Raw genomic sequence first — 23,061 nt, 5'->3', positions numbered from 1 at the left:
GTAGATCCAATTGATTTAGTAAAATCATTTAAAAAATAAATGTAATTTTAAAATGCATTCAAATTATTGGAAGTCACTTTTATTATTTATTAAACATCGATAATATTTTGTATAAAAAGATTAAATGTATAAGACTATATACTATATAAGACTAATACTTACAGTCTTTGCGTGGTACAGAGGTGTTTCCTGTGGCCATATCATTACTGAGAACAGCATTTGCGTTGGGAGCAGGTTTGTGGTTTTGAGTAAGTACTGAAGTGGTGTTTGTTGTGGTGTTGGGTGGTAGGGTTGGAGTCTGATTGGCGTTCAGTATGCGGTTCTGGTTGGTGTTGCTCGATTGGTCCATGCTGCTCCCCATGCTACTGCCCAACTGCAGTCTCCTCATGTGGCGAACCACGGCCGTGGCGTTGAAGGCTTGCTGTTATATGGAGAGATGAGAAGTCATGGTCAAAAGGAACCGAAACAGACATTTCCAACTCTTAGGTCCGAAACATACAAATACTTCCAGCTAAACAAACTTCAAAATTTGTTCAGAATCTATTTGCACAAGGTTGCTGGCCTTATTCACAGTGTCACTTCTACTCACTCTCCATTTGCTTTTTGCAAAGTTTTTGCGCATTTGTCGACTGACGGACTCATGGATGTTCTTGCAGAGTGCAGTGTCTCCCGCGATCCTGAAAAGCAAAACGAAAAGTCAAACCTTTCCACCCTGCTTCACCTACAGTGACGTCCTCTCAAGAAGCACTTTGATTTACTCCAAAGTGTGTTAATTCACTATGGTTTTCGATCCTTGTATTCTGTTCTCCAGTTTTTCAGACTCCAGTGTTTGGTAAGGGCTTGTTAAAGCTGCCTGTAGAGGATGTGCTAATTGCCGATTAGTGCTTTGGAATACATAATGTGAGATTAGGAGCAGTCTCTTAATTGGCTGGTGTTTATTCAGTAGCTTTCCTCCTGCCCTTGAGAGAGATCATGGTGCATGATAATAGAGAGACCGAATTCAGTCTGATATTCAGAACGTACACACAATCCCCAGCTGACGCACACAGCGTCTCAATCTGATATGAATGAAATGCTGCACTAATAATGAGAAATAAAGTCTCTAAATGCTGTTAGTGAGGTCACAGTTTAATTGTTTTGGTACAGCTTAAGTGTCTTTGAGGACCTTAAAGACCGTCCAACAAAAAAAAGTCAATCATAAAGAACAATGACCTGCAGAGGTCTACTTGTTGCTGTTACAAAAGGATCTTTATTAAATTATTAATTTAAACAATATCACCTCATACAGCTAAGATAATCTACAATATTATTTGTAAGAAGAACTGTTTATTATTTATTATTGGTATCAACCATAATAAATCATCATTTAATTTAAAATAAATGATAAATAAAATAAATAAATACAGTTAAATTAATAAGAAAATTGCTTTATTATATTTTAAGATTATTTCTGTATAATAAAACTGAATTTCAACTGAATTATTATTATTTACTATTTAATAATAATAAAAATCATTTTGTATTTTGACAGTATTGACTTACCAGGGATGTCGAAGGGCCTGTTCACATGTGTATCGCTTTGAGGGGTCCTTTTCCATCAAACAACCGATGAAGTTTTTTGCTGTACATTAAATATAACAAATATAGAAGTTAAACATAAAATAATACAAAACGTACAAGTTCAGCAGCTCAGAACCATTCAACTACATTGACATGCAAGGCATCCTATCTGCGTTGTACACAGTGAACCTCCACTATTCCACCTTCATCCTCTTGGTGAGATTAAATTTATCGGTGGAAAGACTGACAACAAAATTTGGATTCATTCACAGTTCCTTGATTTGAAGTTTGGAAGAGTTTCACAGAGCTGATGCCCGTGGTGTTTACTGAATGCCAGAGCCGACGCTCAGACTTTCCTGTAAAACATTTTTCCTCTCTTACTGGCAATATGTGGAGTTACTGAGAGATGAATAAGTGAGTGTGTTAAAGAATAAACAACTATAAAGCACACCATTAGCACCATGTGCTTCTTCTCTGCACTTCACAGACAGAGTGAATATACCTGAATCAGATATATCATCCCAGTACGGTGCATCAAACTCATAGTCCGCTTTCAGGATCTGCTCAAAGAGTTTGGAGTCATTCTCGTCATAAAAGGGAGGGTAACCACACAGTCTGCAAGAAAACATACGTGTAATGCATCATTTCCATACTTACAGTACAGTATATGTGTGAAACTGAACCCACATATAGCCTTATATATGTAACCCTACTTATATAATATATCAGTAGTTCTTATATGCAACTTACATTTAAAGGGACAATTCACCTGAAAAAATATTATTATTATTATTATTTACTCACTCAAATAACTTTTTTCTTCTTTCTGAAGAATGTACTAGTTGCTCTTATCCATATAATGAAAGCATATAGCCTCAAAACCCTTGTAATATAACGCAATAATCATAAGAATGACTTTTATATACTTATTTTGTTATATTGGATATTAGTCCTGAATAAATAATACTAGATTTCCACTTCTAAGTGAACAATCCCTTTAGATTATCAAGGCAAGGCAGGTTTATTTATATCCTGTACAGTAACGCATTTCATACACAATGTTAATTCAAAATGCTTTACATAAAAGGAAGAAAAATAATCATAACAATAAAACAAGGAATTTAAAATGATTTAAAAATTGATTCAAAACAGTTAGAAACAGAAAATGATTATACATCAAAAACACATCAGTTCAAACCTTGATACTACAGTAAACGTTATGCTTAGTAAAAAAGTGTAAATAAACCCCATTCTGGACCTTTCTGGAATTTCGAAAAGAAAGACAGCTGATTAAACCTGATCAACGTAAATCAAATTTCCTTGGAATGTTTTTCTCCTCCCATCATCAAAGCCATTAAAATACCTTTCCTCATGGGGAACGGAGGCAGTGGGGGGGTGGAAGGGATGGTGATTTTCTGCCTGATTTCGACCCCATTAGCTTTGTGTTTTTCTCTCTTCTCGTTGGATTAGCTAATCAGACGATAAGAGAATTAGCTACAGTTTCAGCCAGTTGTCACTGCAATAATCACACCTGAGAAGAGACCAACCATCCATGAGATCAGACTCTGAGCTCTAGTGGACGCTGGCTCCGAGGAAGAGGTGGGCAGAGGCCCTTATCACTAAACACACACCAGAGTCATTTTAGTCCTATTTATGTACTTTTACGCTTATCAATATTCTGAATTTGCCTTTATTTTCAGTATTCAGTATTTTCAGTATTTTTATTATGTGATTCTGTCAACTTGTAAAAAAAATTTTTTTATATTAAGCTTTAGTTATTTGTTTTAGTAAAATGAAGTTGGCAACTAATTAAACCTCAGCTTTAAAATTCAGCTTTACTGCTATTAATGAGGTTTTCAGTAGTTTACAAGTTTACAAAAACAACTCTGACACAAACTCATATCATGCACAAAATTTACAAATTAGTCACCATTAAATCTAAATTGACTTTATACACATTCCTGACCTTGATGTGAATGATTCATAATATTTATTACACCAAAAGTGATAATACAGAATCATAATGTAATAAAATGCGTCCCTAAAAAAAAAAAATCAAGTTTGTCATATAGAGACCACTTTTCATGATCCAATCAATTCCTAATCAGAATCAGAAAGAGCTTTATCACCAAGTGTGTTTCCACACACACAAGGAATTAATTTTAGTGTCGTAATGGATCAAATCAAGTCCTGCTTTTTATTTATTTCTTTTTTTGTTTGTGTGTTTAAAGGGATAGTTCACCCAAAAATTTAAATGAGCTGACAAAACAGCCGATAAAACATCACAATCATGCACATAAAAAGTTCATCCCCTGTTGTTCTCTCAAATCAAAATTTTAGTACTGTGTTCACTTGTAAATGGTCCTTGGTCTGTATCTGATAGACTGGAGTCATGTGGATTACTTGTGGATTATTATGATGCTTTTATTATACGTCGTATGACCTAAGGGTGAGTAAATTAATTTTTTTGGCTGAACAAAGTGACCTGTATATCATTATGGGAGTTAAAATGAATTACCTGAGCAAGAGTAAAACTGTAAACAAACTCAACCATAAAGATGTAATAGTTGGGATCCGGACAGCTGTGAGTGGGAGTGATGGGAAGCGCTGTCTGAACGACAGCTTCACCAGTTTGTTGACAGACAGTGTGAGTGTTTGTGTTGGCGCAGGAGTCGCCCCAGAGCAGACGGGATCCAAAGACCAAAACAAAAGACAATTGACTCAGATGTACATGTTTTTATGTTGCTTTGTCTGTGCTCAGACTCCCAGTGAAATGCTAATAAACACACAGAGAAGCACAGATGGCCACAGCTTGTGTCAAATGTACAGCTTTTATGACACACTCCTAGTATCCTTATGAACATTCTCAAACTGAAACATGGAAGAAAACATACAGAGGGTGAAATGAAGATAACACAGTGGTATCGCAATGGTTTGTTTGGGAGGAATGTACTTTAGTGTAAGGAATACTCCATTTGAATGGTCATGATTATAATAATTTTGCTGGCAATATTAAATCAAGAAATGTCATGAATATTTTAATCATTTAACGTGCTTTTTATTTGGCCAGTAGGTTTCCTAAAGACTTGTGAGTATTAGAGTGTTAGGACTCCTTAAAGGGGGGGTGAAATGCTATTTCATGCATACTGAGTTTTTACACTGTTAAAGAGTTGGATTCCCATGCTAAACATGGACAAAGTTTCAAAAATTAAGTTGTACGTTTGAAGGAGTATTTTTGTTCCCAAAATACTCCTTCCGGTTTGTCACAAGTTTCGGAAAGTTTTTTTCGAGTATGGCTCTGTGTGACGTTTGATGGTGATGGTTATGAATTTATTAATACAGTTGTTTGATTAATTTTGTAGTCTCAAGCATTCAGAAATCACACAAAAGAAAATTAAGTTATATGTATTTTAATAGTGTTGGTTATTAATTGACCAATCATTATTGCCTCATTGTTTTTAAATATTGCATTTTAAGTCATTTAAAGGCTGTTGTTTGCTTATGTCTATTTTTATTAGGCCTACCAAAAAAAAAAAAAACAACAAAAAAAAAGGCTATCTGAATACTTCTGTCCATTATTATTTGAAGTAACAAAACCATGGTTAATTTGTGGTACTTTTAATTGTACTTTTTTCGTAGTAAAACCACTGTAAATTTTCATAAGGGTACATGGAACCTCTGAGAATATTAAGGCAGATGTATTGGTGATGTTGAAATTATCTTCAACACATTTTTTCAAAAAAGCAACTTTTTTTAGCCAAATTTTACATTTAAGAAAACATGGTATCTGGGTATTCATTAGCACCATCACTGTACCATGGTAACACCGCAGTGTTTATTGGTAAGAAAGCATTCCCATCTGCTGAGAAACCAGAGGAAATCCAGAAATCTTCCATTAATCAAGATCTCAAATATTTGTGAGACTCAGACTCTCTCTTTTGTTTTAATGACTCACTCAAACTGCAGCACAACAATAAGCCCATATAAAGAGTCTGATGAAAGTGGGGCACAACATCTGCAGCTCGTCAGGAGAGATGGCTCAGTTACTCAGAGGTCCAGTGAATCTTCTTCTGAAGATTTCCTCAGCTTATAAATTAAAGGACAAGTGTGGCATTGTGGGTACTTACAGGATGTAGGCAATGACGCCGATAGACCAGCAGTCCACAGCTTTGCTGTACGGCTTCTGAGCGAGAACTTCTGGAGCTGAGAAGAGACAAACAAATCCAATCATTCCTGTATGCCATTGAGTTTCTGTCTTGTTAGACAACTAGATCAAATTAAAGACTTGAACATCTTTGTGTTAGTGTAAGTGTGTGTGGATGTGTCTGAGAAAGCAGACTCATGAAGAACTCCTGAAGGGCACTCAATGCACCATCAGGACAAACATGTTTTTGAGACACACACACCTTCATGCAAACTCATCCCGTTATACTCCACAGGAGGCTGAGGCTCCTGAGTCCTTCTAAATTGATTCTATTATTCTCCATTTTCCGCCTCTAGACGTTCTCTTCCTCCCTTCAGAAAACGAGCTTTCACTCATGACACAAAAGCTTTGTTTCTGTGGTTTAGGGCTTCAACTTATCCTAGAGTCGCCTGTTGTGTGTGCGTGCTGGACTAGTCTGTTACTCATGAAAGCTGCGTTTCGAAACGCCCTTGAAAAGAAAAAACACATTTCCATCAGAAATGTTAGAAACTCTGTGACCTCCTAAAAACAGACAGGTAGCAGCGATGAAGAAGACACTTTTAAACTATAGCAAGCGATGCATCATTTATAAAGTACTCCGACTTGAGTGATGCTGCTCTTTGAAAAATGAGCTACATTGAAGCTAATTACGAGGTCAATATATTTTAGATTTAAAATAAAGAAGAAAAAGTTCTCAAACATGGATCTCATTTAGGTTTGTGTATTAAATATTCACAATCTATTTACTGTTTATTGCTGGTAAAATGCAAGACACAAAATTATATTAAAAAGTAAAAGATATAAAAACGAATGTTGACATTTCTTGCAATTCTGACTTTTCTTATCAGAATTATTAATATACATTCTGTCATGGAATGAAACAAAATAAAGATTTTTTTTATCTTACAAGTCGGACCTTTTTCCTCATAATTCTGAGTTTATATCACATCTGATTCCGAGGAAAGAAATATAAACTCATAACTGCGAGGAAAAAATTCTGCATTGTGAGATGAAAAGTTGAGGTAAGAAGCATTTTCCTTTTTTATTTATTTCATTATTTTTTCCCCAAGCTTGCATAAAATTTTTCGCAATACTATGATGAAAAATAATGCTGTAATGTCTGTTTTTCATTAGAAAATGATAAAATGATTAAATGTAAGCTATTTTGAACAGCTAAGGTACTCGTATCGTGGCTACAAGTACACAAACACATACAAGCTACATTAGGTCATAAGGGGCTTCTTTTACAGCTTAACTGAGTATGTGCAAACAAAACCTGCTTCAGTTCAGCAGGACTGCAGGAATGGGCTATTTTGAGGCTTTGATCAATATAATCCCATCATCACATCTGAAGTGTCTACTAAACAGATGTGTGTGCATGAGAGAGACGGTGAAGCAAAAATGAGGAGCTAAAGGATAGAAAACCATGACAGTTGATCCTTAAATTTGATTCAGAGAGCTTGCTGTGAGATTGTTACCATTTAAAGACAAAAAGAGGGCATTCCAGACACACACTCACACAAACTGAATGCATGCCTGTGTGCTGCTCTCATTCAGCTCTAGTGTTTCCATTGAAGAGAAAGCTCACACACAGCAGCCTGACAGTCTGACCCCGGTCCAGGATGCAACGGGTTTAAGAATCATTTTATAGCTGCCAATAAGTGCAGTTTAAACACAGGTCCATGGAAACTTGTCTGTAAAGACTGCCTCAAACACACATGCATGAAGAGGAATGCAGGAAACTCAACAGTACTGAGACTAAACCCATGTGCAGAGGAATCTTACATAATCTTATTCTTTTTAATTATTAGTTTAAGTGAAACATGTTTCTGCTTTTAATGGGTAATGCTTTATGATGAAGTTTAATTTTTTTAACATTAGTTTTTGCATTAGGTAGTGATAAAAAATAATTTTACAGCATGTCCATTTCTACAGAATTTCTTTAATGTTTCAAAAATTAACACAGTTATTGTATGATGAACAAACATGAATTCTATTAACAAAGACTATAAAAATGTGTATGTTTATAAACTATAGTTTAACCTAGATTTATAAATGCTGAAAAACTAGTTGTTAGTTGTTATAGTTAGTTAGTTAGTTAGTTACGCTTAATACTTTAACTAAATGTTGACAAGTTATCTTATTGTAAAGCGTTACTGATATTTAATAATAATACTTATTATCTCTTGTAAAACAAAACTAAGTTACTAACCACATCATATGAAAGTTAGTTTTCTTTTCTTTTTTTTAATCAAATATTTATATTGAATATGAATATTTAATATAGTTTATATTTAAAAATATATATATTTTTAAATTTTGATACAGTATATTTTACTTTAGCTTCAATATAAATTACCAATAGCTATTTTCAATCAAAGTTACTAACCACATAATATGAAATGTAGTTTTCTAAACTGAATGTTCAGAGATTTTCTGTACCCAGCCTGTGTGTGTTTATATCACATGCAGCATCACATTCAGCCATCTTGGCTCAAGAGTGTTGCAGTCGCTCTAATCGCAGGGGAAAAGCAGGCGACTGTGGGGCAGTTCTGTCAGTCTGAGATAAGAATAAGCTTGAAGTGCAGATATAGGCCAACCAACACATGCATCCCATCCAGTCACTTTCCAACAGCTAAAATATACACACATTTGTATCTTCAATAGGCAAACTCATAAACATCTCAAGCTGGCTTTTATATATAACCTCTTACCCACGTATCCCGGCGTTCCACAGGCTGTTGACATGACATCACCTGTCCCCTCCATCTTAGACAGACCGAAATCACTGATCATGATCTTTGAGGCATCTTGAGGGTTGAAATAGAGCAGATTCTCTGGCTGAAGATAGAAAACACATTCATAGTCAAATCAAACATATCAAACCAGAGCAGAATTGCGAATGTGGGTGTGTTTCGCTCACCTTTAGATCTCTGTGTACAATGCCCATACTGTGGAGGTAGTTTACAGCATCAAGTACTTGTCTGATAAGTGTACTGGCATCTTTCTCAGTGTAGAAACCTTTCTCCACAATCCGGTCGAACAACTCGCCTCCAGACACACTGGAAAAAGACAGAAAGTGAGAGAGAGAGACCACAAAAAAAGCAGAGAGACCACTAAAAAACAAATTCCATATTACAATAAATTATAGATTTAAATGTTTAATTACATAGTAAAACATTAGCAGTAATGGGTATCCTAATACACAGTACAATTGCAGGCCTGTTATTGATGTTGGATCTGATCAGATCAAACCAAAACAGTGCAGAACTGATTTGAATACAGGGGGAAAATGACTTTATCTCATCCCTGTAAGTGCAGAGGCCAAGAGGTCACACAATGGCAAAGAACTCAATGACGGTTAGCCTCTTGATCTCCTACACCAGTATTAGCAGGTCATTCCTATGTAAATTCAAACTCCGCAGCATGCAAATTTAGACTCAAAGCTGAAGAGTGCAGACGTGCATTAGTGCAGTTCCAGCTTTTTAGAGCACATTAATGCTTACTTAAAGTCTGAGGCTGGACTTGGTGTGGTCTGAGCAGGGGTTGTTTTCAAACTACTAAGACTATAGCGCCCTCTTCTGGATGGAGATACAATCACCTTTGTTTATAGTCTTTTGCGAGTGTCTCAAAAGAAATCGATGTATTGTCCATTGATGCATATACACACGAAATATGCATTAAATAACAATTAAGTGTTTCTTGTCACCTAATTCATCCTTTGTTTTGATCTATATGTAGGACACAATTGAAAAAAAGCTAACATTTATAAGTAAAATTTCCCATGAAAAACCAACTTCTACCTATTATAAATAGCTCCTTAAGGTAGCAAATGCACATTTGAGTATATTGGACGAAGCAGCAGTTTTGAGGAGACTATTTTTACTACACACTGATGTAAGAACTTGTAACATCCATGAAACTTTTCCACTGGACAAAAGGTTCCATATAAAAAATATGTTTAAGAACTGTTTACTAAAAGGTTTTTGGGGAACCAAAAATGGTTATTCTACGGCATCATTGCAAAAAGGTTTTTTTTTTTTTTTTTTGCAAAAAGCTTTATTTTTAAGAGTATATGTAGGATTATTTCTTATTTTTACAAAGTATACTGCTGCCAACATGATAATTTGTGTTGCATGTTCCTCCAGTGCACATTGCTTATTTCATTTCCAAACCTGACAGTGTAAGTTATTGTTATATGGACCTTGGCAGGGAAGGAAACCTTTTGGACCTTAATTTAACACCCCTGCTCTACGTCCTTATGATGCACCATCTCAGTTGTAGTCAATGGATTTACAGCGCTCTCTGCTGCAGTGTGTCCGTATCTTTCTCTCTGTCCTCACCTAGTCTTTATTTCTCTTGTTCCACTGCCTTAAATCATGTCATACTGTGCAGTAGTGCCTGAGGGTATAACATGCATAAAGAAAACCGTCCATATCTGATTGAATCACACTTACACACACTTACATGAAGAGTGATTAAGAAAAGAGTTTCTAAACTGCATCTCTGATATTATACAGAAAGCAGAATGGTACTGTTTACATATTCATCTCAACACCATATGCCTAAATGTTCTTCATGTTTTTCTCAGTAACACACACACACACACACACACACACACACACAACCTATTAACAGGGAAAAGAGGGGCAGGCTCCCGGCCAAATTTCAAATTAACACTGTGGAATTCAAATTCTAATGCGGTTTCCAGGGGCAAAATGAGGACGAAAATAAATGTTTATATCCTCTAATCCGCCTGACTTCCTCTCGTCTCCATATCATCAGTATTTAAAGTATTGAAATGAAATCAGAATTGACCCTGTTTATGCTGTTGTCCTTGTAATCTCTCATGAAAATGTAATAAAGTGCTCCGTCCCTGAACCAAATTTCCTTAACCCCTCCCCTGCAACCACCTGTCATAGATATCACTTTACAGGATCAAGTTAATTCCTGATGGATAAAGCAGTCCATGCACTCACTTTTCTTATCTACATATATGGACAATCATTTGAGTTTTCGAATACACAACCCAAAACATCATAAATGACCTCTATGTAAATGATTATTCCAGGTTTAAGACAAGCTAAGCTCAATCTACAGAATTTGTGGCATAATGTTGATTGCCACAAAAAAACTATTGGGTGTTCATCTATCTTTTTCTTAAAAAATAAAAAAATAAAAACACTAAAATCAGATTTCCACTGAGTGAAGCAGGCAAATCTGTAAACATAAAAATACTCACTATTTCAATAGAACAGCCACAAGATGTAAAAAACATGCATGTTAACATGGTTTTAGTAATAAAAATCTCTTATTTACCAATCAAGTTATATCCAATTTTACTGTTCCCATCAGCCTAATATGCTGCTCCAGAAACATTTCTGATTTTTGTCAATGCTGAAAACAGTTGTGCTCTCTCTGTTGATTTTGTTTAGTTGTGCCATTTCTGTGGAAACCAATATTTTTTTTCAGGATTTGTGATTAATATAAATCTAAAATAAACAGCATTTATTTGAATTAATCGTTTGTAAAATTATACATGCATTTACTGACACTTATGTTGCATCCTTGTTGAATGAAAGTAGAAAAAAAGTCACATTCTAGAAGTAAAATTGCTAATGCCATTTCACTGCCTCACATACATCACTAATAACTTTAACATGCTCTGAAAACACACACTGCTCTGATGCAGTAAACGGTCTTTAAGGCCATGTTGTTAAAAAAAAATGCATATGATGCACACACTAAATGCTCACCTAATATTAGGTGTGTGTGTGTGTGTGTCTGTGATTGCAGTGTTGGACAGACATGCACATTCTGCTACCCATCACCGATGTTACACAACGCTTCTACGTCAGCATACAACAGCGCTCAGCCAACTCACCAGACTGCCACCCTCTCTCTTCCTCTCTGTCCAGATCTGCATTCTTCATCTTCCAGTTCGCTGTGATCTGGTTTGCGGCCTACCATGCCATCCTTTATTCTTATCGCTTTACAGATAAAGTTTTGCGCATTCATGTGTCAGAACATTGAGCTCATCGAAACGGAGCTGAAGTGAAGGACAGTACAGAAGTCACTTTAATATGTGAGCAAGAGGTCAGACTGTCCACTGCTGTTTAATCAAAGAGTAAAAACACAAAATACAGCGTTTTTTTTTTTATTGCAGAAATGCCTGAGGATCTGGAAGATGAGCATCAGAGATGTTTTGAATTTGTCTTATGCTTATATTTTCTTTCCACTCTCTCCCTGACCCTTTGAATCAAACAGGCCTTTTTTGTTACTGTACTTTTAAGACTTCAATATGTATATTATCTCTCTTATGATGGGCTAACCTCTTCGCATGTGAAATGAGCAAGCGACACCCCCACTAGGTTACTGAATACTGATAAGGAGATGACGATGTGGGCGGTAATATATTAAAGTCACAGTTCACTCAATTCTGACATGACTGAAGAGCAAGCACCACAGACACCATCAAAAGTGACACTAAAGACATTAATAATGTTTTAAAAGACTTGCTGTTTCAAATCAATGCTGTTCGTTTGAGCTTTGTATTCATTAAAGAATCCTGAAAAAACTCTTTCATGGTTTCCACAAAAATATTAAGCAGCACAACTGATGAAAAACCTTACCAACCCCAAACTTTTGAAAGGTGTACATACATAAACAGCTGGATATTTGTCTGTTAAAATGTAGAGAATGAACAGAAAGACATAAGCACAATGCATTGTGAGTAATTGTGTAAGCATTAAACATACTCACAGCTGCATTATAAGGTAGAGGTGATTGGGGCTTTCACAGATGTCCTCCAGCGCCACTATGTTCTCATGCTTAATTCTGCAATACAAAATCCATAAAGCTCAATTGAATGCACAATTTAACAACATCATTAATATCAGATATGTATTCCTATCAGAGACATATGTCAATATGTTTATCTTTCCATCTGAATGGAAACAAGACAAAAAGTATGTATATTTATGTATATTCAAATAAATTGCTAAAACTAAAATAAAAATGCATGTGTGTGTGTGTATGTATGTATGTATGTATGTGTGTGTATATATATATATATATATATATATATATATATATATATATATATATATATATATATATATATATATACACTGTATATCTCTGTGTGTGTGTATAGAGAGAGAAAGAGAGCGAGAGCTGTAAGGGAGACAATTTTGTATTCAATTATTAAATCTCCCAAATTACAATTTTAAATAAATGCGCTTAATTTAAGAGAGTGGAACATTCTGTATCTTCTCATAAGAATATGAATACTTCAGTGGCACACATTTCCATAACCCCATAAAATTTACACTAAACACTGCCATGTTTTATGCTTTGAAGTTGCATGCACTAGCCTGTATGCTCTTATAATTGAATTTAATAGTCAATACACACATATATAAATATTTGCACACGCATTTCAGTCTAAGGTTAATAACAGCTGAATTTAATTTACATTTGTATGCATATACAATATAATGTCATATGCAAGAAACAAATGAATAAATGTCTTTTGAAGATTCTAAAGCATTTAGATGCACGGCTAGTCTGATTGTTGTCATCTGTTGGATGCTGTTAGGGAGCTTGCTTTAAAAAGCGACTTTTTCATCTCTGTCATATCAACTGTTTTTCTTCTCCACTCCTTCCCCCTCTCCATCCCTGCAGTTAACATCGCTCTCTCCTCTTGTCATGGTAACACAGTCACGGCGGCTGTGTGTATACACATTAGTGTTGCATTTTAAGTGAATTCTGATCAGCGAGTCCAACTGGCGCATGATAACAGGCCAGGCAATGACGCAAGTGAGCGGACAATAACAAGACTCACGCGCACACACACACACGCTCATAATGGACATCGATGAGTGCAGATAATACACCCCTCCCCCACCTCAGTTTCCTATAATTAACTTTCTTTGTTCATCCATATTATGTTCAGAAAAGGTTGATTCTCTCAGGTAAGGGGCAATCATCTCAGAAACAGCCCTTTTCATTGGTGCTCACCGCTATCTGAGCCCGGATAAAATAGAAAAAGGTTTTGGTTTGGTGAAACACAGAATAAAAGCCAGCCTGCAGGCAGCCGCGTTTTGTCAGTAATGCTCCTTGTATTGTAGTTTAATATTTAAAAGAGCTACTGAGGTATAGATGAATCTGAGAACAAGTGATTCATTTAGTGGGTTCATTGAGTGGTTTCATATCGATTCACGATTCAATGAACTGGGAGTCACCTCTGATGCAGCAGATTATAACATTATCTTTGGAAACAGCTAAATAAACAAAGACTTGCCCTGCTTTTTTTTTCTTAAACAAAACCTGTAGTTCGAGTCACCCTCTGACATATTGATTTTTCAAAACTGATAATGAAAAACCCATCTGCTAGAGGATTACAAAGCCATTCACTGGCTTAATATCCCTCTCATGCGTTTGTTTCTTCTTCCCTCTGTTTCTCTCTCTTTCTCCTTCAGCAGTGAGTGGGCAGAAGCTGTAGCACGACTCATTCGCTGCCTCTGAAACCATCTTCTCTTTTGATTCAAGAGGAAAAAGCACTAAGGAATAGGGGTGAAAGCAGAAAGAGGAACAAAAAACACTCTCTATTCCATTATTTCACTATAAAACACTACTGAGTGTCAATAAAAAGAAATCATTTAACAATACAAAAGGTAGAATCACTAGCTATTTAATTAAGTCTCGCTTTCTTTTGTGCCAGGTGCTTTTAAGTGATTCACATTCCAGCTCACTTCAGATGCGTTCACATTATCTGATGTGGAGTGAGACTCATTCTCATTGAAGTATATACACAAATGAGATCTTTTTGAAAAGGGAGAGTTCACCCAAAAATGAACATTCTGTTATCATTTATTCACCCTTCACTTGCCTGTCAAAAATACACAGGAGAATATATTCTGTCCTCAGATTTATCAAGATAGCAAAGTCTCTGAGAAATTGTGCACTTGTACTGTTCCAATATTTCAAGTGTATTTTTATTTTAAACTGTACTTGTTTCTTGTTTCTAAACACACTTTTAAAAAGTGCACTTTGTAAAAATGTCATACATTTTTTTTAAGTACATTTAAAAAATTTTATGTTTTAAAAATGCGGTGTTGACTAACAACTACTCCTGAAAAGTACTTGACTATGATTTTAACTGTAGTGTTATTCGATATTACTTTTAGAGTTAATATATTTTAAATGTACTAAATTGCAACTTCATCATTACATATTTAAATGCATGACAAAGTTTCAACAGAAACAACATTAAAGTGTATTTTAAATACATCCTTATCATTACATTCAGCTGTATAGTATAAACATAATTTGAACATCTGAAAAAACTTAAGTGCTAATCAAGTGGGTCAAAATGCAAAGTTTAGCTAATTGGAATTATTGTACATTTATACTACATTCAATTTTCTTTTAATTGCAATTAAGTGTCTGAAAACATTACAATGAGTTTGCACTTAAATATATTCTAAAGTATATTTAAGTTCTCTTAATAAAAGTATGCTAAAGTGTACTGGTGTGCAGTGTAATGTATGCGCTAATGAAATACATTTTAGGAGAAACCTCTAAGACAAAGCTGATATTTAAACAAAACAAGTGACAAAAGCTATCTCTTCCACGTCAGTCTTAGTTTTTGACTAGGTGTGCTGTGTTGTGTAGCCACTCCCACCATGAAATCTTATTGGTCCTTAATCCTACTATTGCTTGATTGACTGTGACGATTGCTATTACGCAGCATTTACAATTTCAGTATGGACTGAAACGTTTATGACTGGAAACTTAGCGTCATGCCTGATTAGAACTCAATTATGTTTCATGAGCTATGAAAGAGCAGATTTGGAGGAATAACATTTTCCCTCTGGGTTAGTGAGTCTCACATCTGGATAAATTGAATTGACTTAAGTATTTAAGCATAACATTAGTTAATCAGGCAACATAACTCTGAGGCATGCCGTGAGTGTACGTCAGCAATTCTCTGCTTTCGTGAAGATTAAACTTTAACCTATGAGGGCATCTCATTATATCATTTGTAGATGCAAAGAAAATATCTTCCACACATTGTCAAATACATATGCAGGCAAGACAAACAGACAATGAAGGAATGAACACTCTCAGATTGTTCGGTGGATCTAATTACAGGCCTATGGCATCACCCAGGAGACGGCAGACAAGCTGTCAATCATTGGGTTGCTATGATATTTGATGAGGGAGACTGAGACGAGAAGGACAAAACTGTGCGTCCAATCTCCAGAGTATGATCGCCATGACAAAAGAAGCTCATGTCAGAATCAGAGGCAGTCTTTTCTGACGAGTCTCAGGGGAAACACCCGTCACACAACATATGTCACACACACCGAACACCTGCTTACATTTCCACCGACGGTGGGAAAATATCTGAGAAACATGGTAAACTTGTTACATTAACATCTGTGAAGTAATAAAATTAGGAAATAAACAGAATATTAAATGCATAGCGTTTGGACATACTTCATTCTTAATATATTTGTATTATGTAATGTATGTCATGCACTAATTGAGTTTATATTACAATTTTCTTTTTGACTGGATTAAAAAAAAGACTTAAAGAGCAGGTCATATGGTATTTTAAAGTGTCCTAATATTGTGTTGGAGTCCCCTACAAAAGGTTTAAATGCATCTAAGGTCAGAAAACATTGTATTTTCCTCAGAACATAAATTTAATATTATTCATATGCCAATAATTCCAGAATGATTTGTTCCTAGCAAGTTCTGAGCAAACCCCTCCCTTCCACAAGCCTACTCTTCTCTGATTGGTCAGCTGGCCAAGCCTGTTGTGATTGGCACAGAGAGGAGTCCTTGAGCCACTTGAACACAGCGTCTTCTCAACATGATGTAAACACACTAACTAGCGGAAGTGTTTGTGTGCAGTTCAGACTCTGTTTTTATTTCACGAGCAGGCGGGGATTATGCATGTGTGTTACTCAGTGACGTATACCGGTAACAGGAATAAGATAACATAAAATATAACGACTCGTTAAGGTGACTCTGAGCCGACTCTCTGTTTTGAGAGACAATATCTTTATTTATCATGCACTTTTTTGATTAACAACTTTCCAGACTGATTTCATTTGCGAATAGCTATGTTATAGACTACAACAGAGATATTTTTCAAAAACCCATATGACCTGCTTTTTAAACACATAATTTGAAGAAACGTTATAAATGTTTTTACTGTCACTTTTGTTCAAGTAAATGCATCCTTGCATTTACTTAATTTATTTATTTTCAGTATTAATTTGTAATAAAAAAAACTGTTAAACATAAGTGTGTGATTAGACTAAAACTGGCTGAAATTAGATTTTTTTTTCTTTCCTTTTTTTCTTCATAAAATTGGATTTATTCCAAATATGATCAAAATATACAGTAGATCCATTTGATTTATCCTTGCTGAATAAAATAAATAAATAATTAATAAATCAATCTTTCAAAGGTAGTGTGATTGGACTAAAATTACAGAATATTTGACAAAATTGGATTTATAGCAAAAATCATATCTGCTCTACTCATGTTTATTGCTGCACATACTATATTTTAAAACTAATAGGAAGCAAACAGTATACATTCTGTGTTTAGTATGCAGTAAGCATGCACTTAAATTATAAATTCGAAACACAGTCAAAGCCTCTGTTCACACTCATGGATACGGTTCGCATGGAAGATAGAACATCTGCGGGAGCTTCCCTGCTGTAATTGGACAAGGGCACCAGAGTTACCACGGTAACTGGAGGTCAAACCACAGGCAAACAAGCTCCTATCAACTTGCAAACTGAGGGAATGAAGAGTGTGGAAGAGACGGGTGATGCTGTTGCCATGGGTACAGGTGTGATACGGGAGATGGAACTCACTTGCGTAGAACGGCAATCTCATTCTCGATGCTGCTCTCCTTCCCCTTCAGCGCTTTTTTAGGGATGCACTTCACAGCGAACATCTTTCCTGTGGACCTCTCCTCTGCCAGGACCACTTCTGAAAATGCACCCCTTTAAAAGAGAAAGAAAAGAAAGTTTATGGCGCTTGAGTTTTGATTGCAGAGCTGGGAAATATAGACAGTGTTAGTTGGATGCTACAAGTTAATGCATGTAGAAGAACAGAAGCAATTGAATGAGGAAAAATCTTGAAACTCTTTATTAAGAATTTGCTTAAATAGTGTTTCAATTCAGCAATACAATTTGAAAACAAAATCATAAATGTAACTTCTTTAGCTCAAATTTCATTAAAACAAACCTGTTTGCACCTGAACATTATACTGAAAAAACTCAAACAAATCTGCCTTTTTAATATAAAGGTGGGAGTGAGAGGTATTGACCGCTGTGATTTTTCCTGAGTGGTTCATCTTCTTCCCTTACACTGTCACTGATAGAGCTTGTCTGGCTAACACACCCGGAGCTTGAATCCTGTGAATACTGAGAATGTGATCAGTATAAGGTTAGGTTACGAACCTTTACTTCTTCATTTTAAGTTGAGTTCAGCTGAATTAGTTAAGTAATGACCAGCTCTGTGTGTGTGTGTGTGTGTGTGTGTGTGTGTTTAGAGGGGTGGCCTGAAATTTGAGAAAACCCATTTGCTGATGATGTCCCTTAGAAAATCTCCATCTCATCTGCCATCTGCCAGCACACACGTAAAAGCTTTTAAAGCACTGAGCAAAGAATTAGGGAATATTTGCTGAGCAATCTCACACTGTTGCTGCTGCTGCTGTATACACCTGACACACACTTCAGCAGGACTGGACATGTGGCCAGAAGCTTCCTGTTATCAAGTCACACACACAATGTTTTTGTTGCTCCGTAAAGCCTATCTTTCATGTTTCTGATATCTTCTATCATTTTAGTTCTTGTGTGAACCTTACAAAGTTGATGAAAAAAACAAATTTTATCTTACACTGTAAAAAATTTCTTGTTGTTTTTACTAGGGATGGGCATTCGATTAAATTTTCTTAGTCGATCGTCGGGAGAATTAACGATCGACTATCGATTAATCATTAATATTTTTAAAATATAATTAATTATTTATTTTTTATAATAAAAAATGCAATGAATACAAAAATACAGCGTGTTTTTCCTCGGTGAGACCTTTATTACAAGATCAACTTGTGGCAGACAGTTAAACTACGTTCAGGCAAACCGAACATATATCCGCGTGCATATGCAGTGCTCTAAAGCAGCGGAACCTGCAGCTGCTAGCAGGCGTTCTTAACCCTTTCGAGTCGATTAACGCATATATGCGTTTTGAGTCTGAATAAAGTGCTTCATTCTTTTTTCTGAGGAAATCCATTTCTCAAATCATCAACCACATCACATCTTTTTGGGGTGAATTATGTCTTAGTCCTCTCATCACGAAGCAAACAGTAAAATAAAATAAAAACTTGAAGAACAGTCTCGCTGCCTTTTCTTCTGTGTGGGCGTATTCAAGCCGCGCGCTTCAGTTTGAATCTGAATAGCGCGTTCAGCGCGGGGGCGTGGTCACATTAAATATAATGAAGGAAGATATGAAAAACAGACATTGCGTTGTTTTCATATGGATTACTTTATCTCAGAATATTTGTTTTTCGGAAGCACTTGTTTAGTTTAAAAGTAGACATTCCAGGCTTTCTATAGATATCTCTCTCATGTCTCTTCGTTGAGTATTCACGGAGTTACGGTTCATTTTAATGAAATGTTTGTACATGACGATCAGCGGAGACAAAGACTGTAGACAGCGCACCTTGTTTGTTATCTTTATTTTATAAGTGCACAAAGGTTTTTTGTTATTATGTCTGTATCCAAAAAAAAACTAGACCCTTTACAGATTCGATTGATGTATTGCTCTTATCTGTACGATAAAAACTGAGTGTGTAATTTATCAGTGGTTATCAGGAGAAAATGACTCAAAACGCATATATGCGTTAATCGACTCGAAAGGGTTAAAGCCTCATGAAAATTTGCCGGGATGCATAGGTACATCATTTGAGTCGTGGCCGTGTTGTACTTAAACACGGCATCGCAATGTTTGCAGTTAACTAGTTCGCTTTTTAAATCAAAATGGTCCCACGCCACACTTCGCCGTGACATCTCCATGATTATTCTTTGAAATCAAAACGGAAGATCACAGATAACCGAGTAGGGTGTCAAATATTGCCCCATGGTGGTAAAATATTTAATTGCTGCCACACAGTGAAATTCATTTAATTGCTTGAAGACTCGCACTACGCAACGCAACCTGCATTAGATTAAAAAAAATGCTTTAGATTAATCGATAACAAATTAACATGATCGAGGAAAATCTTAACGATCAATTATCGATCGTCGATTAATCATGCCCATCCCTAGTTTTTACAAAAACTTTTTGGCAGCTGTGGTTGCCAGAATAATTTTGTAAAAATACAGAAAACTGTAAACACATTTACGTCAAAAACTGTTAATTTAACAATATAAAGCTGTAATTTACAAACAAGAAAATGTGAATATAAACCAGTAAATTCAACAACACACAAAATTAAATCTGTTTTGTACCTTGAAAATACTGACAACCACCATAATAATAAAGATGGTACTGTATAAGAGAAAGCCACATGAAGTATCAAAGCTCATCACAAGTAGCTTCACCACAAGCAGAAGTATATATTAACATATAGAAGGTGCACATTTATGGAAACACAAAACACCATCATGGTAACACACGTGATACTTAAATAATGCAAAAAACTTTCATTAAGCAACAGAAGATGTAACATAAAGCTCAAATGTACATAACTGATAACAAGAACTATTTAAAAACATGATTATTTAAACAAAATACTTTCAAACGTGGAGTGTCAAGCAGGGAATTCTGGGAATATCAGTTTACAGTTTTAGACTGTAAATTATACATTGATTTGTTCTTTTTTTACTTCTAAAAGATGTATAATTAACAGAATTTTACTGTAAATTTACATTAAATGCTTTGTTAGATCTTTTACAGTTTTTCCCTGTATATAGTATGGGAACTTACTGTTAACCTATTATCAGTTTTTTTCCGTAGCGTTTTTACAAAATTTTACAGTTAAAATTACAATTATTTTTTACAGTGTAATACATATTTCATCCCAAAATCAAAAGGGAAAATTAAGAAAAAATATGTTATAATTATATATACATATAAACATATCTTAATATATATTTAATGTATTTTAAAAAAAAGTATAATTGGATATTATAAAACAAGATATGTATTATCAATATATTAATAACATATATATATATATATATATATATATATATATATATATATATATATATATATATATATATATATATATATATATGTATAAAGACATATATATATATATATATATATGTATAAAGACATATATATATATATATATATATATATATATATATATATGTTATTCATATATGCATTCATATATATATATATATGAATGATATATTCATTGATATATATTCATTCATATATATATAGACGTCGCCTGCGTTTGCACCATGCGATCCGATGAAGCCCCTTAAGTGAGACACAGTAAACTGAAATACTGCAAAATAATAACAATATTATGAGAGACGGAATAACGTTATAACATTTTGTTTCGTCTCGTTTTGGTCAACGAAAATGAAGAGACATTTTAGCATAGATTTTATTTTGTAAACCACATTTAGTCTCGTTTTCATTTGTCAACAATATTGCATTATACATTTAATTATAGTCATCGTCACATGACCAGCATTTACATTGCGTCTTATATTCGTCACGTGATAAAGGTTTGTTGATGACGATATTTAGTCATAATTTTCGTTGACGAAAGCAACACTATCCATAACACACCCCTCTGCCAAATGAATCCCTGATTAAGTATTATATTTTCTCAGCTCTGTTCAATGCAACATGAACATGAGTCATAAGACATATTCAGGCTGGACTGCTAACAACAAGCATGCAACACCAGAGCCAAAATCAACTCCTCTAAGCTCCCCAGCAACTGTCACCTCTGTACTGCATTTCACAAAGCAAGGAAAGAAGGAACTAAGCTAAAGGGAGAAAATGATGAGGACAACATACTGTGATTGTACTGATATTTGCTAGGCAGTCAAAAAGCACCCTCCTCCAAGTCTAAAATATTTAGGTCTCTAGATATGGTTTAGGTCAGGCCTAATTTGATTCTTAAACCTGGAGGTCCTGAGGAACCAATATATCAATTAACTGGCACCGACAAGTAACAGAAGTGGTCATTTTTAACTATTATCAGTAACTATTATCAGTTAAATATAAAGCCTTGATAATATATCTCCATGAATTTAATGAAATACTGTATCAAATGCATGCATTTAAATTCAGTAATTGTGTCTATATTTTATTTGCTGTGTAATATAAACTCTTTTTCATTTTAGTTTCACTGATATAGTTATTCAGCAATATTTAATTTGCTGTCAAAACAATTGTAAAACAGAGTCATTTTAGTATCTTTGATATTAAAATTATAGTATTATTTTATATTTTACATTTGTTTTTATTTTTAATATCATTTAAAGGTGTAATAATTTTGTTGTGTTTTTGTCATTTTTATTAGTTTTTTAACCAAAAAGTTTTTTAATGGTTTTAATTTTATTTTTGTTTTAGGTTTATATATATGCATAAATACACTGCTGTAAAACTGCATTATATCACCCATCACCCACCTTCGCTTTGTAAATGCTTTGGGAGAGCAAGCCGTGCTGAATGAATGGTGAAGAGAAAATGTGAATGAAGCCGCCAACACGCATCGCCAATGCAGCCTAACCAGCAGCAATACACACACACTCCATAAATGACATTAATTTCATGCCACAGGTGAGAGAGCTACACAGGGTAGATTTATATGACATGTGAGAGTTCTACCTGTCAGATGTAATCAAGCGTGTGTTTTTTTATAAAAACATATAAAATACCGGGCATATCATTTCTGTGCAGATGCAGATTGAAACCCCCAGCTGCGCTTGTGATGTAACGTCTTTGTGAGAGAGAGGCCGGAAAACAAGTGAGCAGTAAAATGAGTTTGTGTGTTTCTAAATGTGCTTCAATTTGTGCTTCTAAAATGAGGGCTACGGCCCAGCTTGTGCCAAATGACTGAAATATTGTGTGATTTGTGTGGAAATAATGCTGTGGAGTTTCCTAGAGCTATTTGCGTATGAATGTGTGAGTTAGACTGCTGCTAAGGAAACTGTATGTCAATATGTATTGACGAGTGCTCATACGGGAGGGAACAGAGCCGCAGTGATTGTCAGTCAATGACTCATGCACGCGCAAACGTCGCACAT

At 35.0% G+C, this 23,061-nt stretch overlaps 2 protein-coding genes across 2 annotated transcripts in view; one reads left to right on the top strand and one right to left on the bottom strand.

Moving 5' to 3' along the window:
• Positions 1 to 23,061, top strand: part of LOC113047952 (coiled-coil domain-containing protein 3) — a 73,640-nt gene that overhangs the window by 11,693 nt on the left and 38,886 nt on the right. The gene's annotated exons all lie outside the window — the stretch shown is intronic.
• The window catches only part of LOC113047953 (calcium/calmodulin-dependent protein kinase type 1D-like), a 58,751-nt gene that overhangs the window by 6,920 nt on the left and 28,770 nt on the right, over positions 1 to 23,061 (bottom strand). Inside the window, exons 2-10 of the mRNA XM_026209395.1 lie at positions 17,647 to 17,778; positions 12,506 to 12,580; positions 8,667 to 8,805; positions 8,458 to 8,584; positions 5,688 to 5,763; positions 2,063 to 2,175; positions 1,543 to 1,621; positions 590 to 677; positions 163 to 421 (exon numbers count right to left, since the gene is read on the bottom strand). Of these exons, the coding sequence (XP_026065180.1) occupies positions 163 to 421; positions 590 to 677; positions 1,543 to 1,621; positions 2,063 to 2,175; positions 5,688 to 5,763; positions 8,458 to 8,584; positions 8,667 to 8,805; positions 12,506 to 12,580; positions 17,647 to 17,778 (1,088 nt within the window). The remainder of the gene's footprint in view (positions 1 to 162; positions 422 to 589; positions 678 to 1,542; positions 1,622 to 2,062; positions 2,176 to 5,687; positions 5,764 to 8,457; positions 8,585 to 8,666; positions 8,806 to 12,505; positions 12,581 to 17,646; positions 17,779 to 23,061) is intronic.

This window comes from Carassius auratus, chromosome 29 (assembly GCF_003368295.1).
Source record: "Carassius auratus strain Wakin chromosome 29, ASM336829v1, whole genome shotgun sequence".
NCBI lineage: Eukaryota > Metazoa > Chordata > Actinopteri > Cypriniformes > Cyprinidae > Carassius > Carassius auratus.
This window is presented reverse-complemented; position numbering and strand designations above follow the sequence as displayed.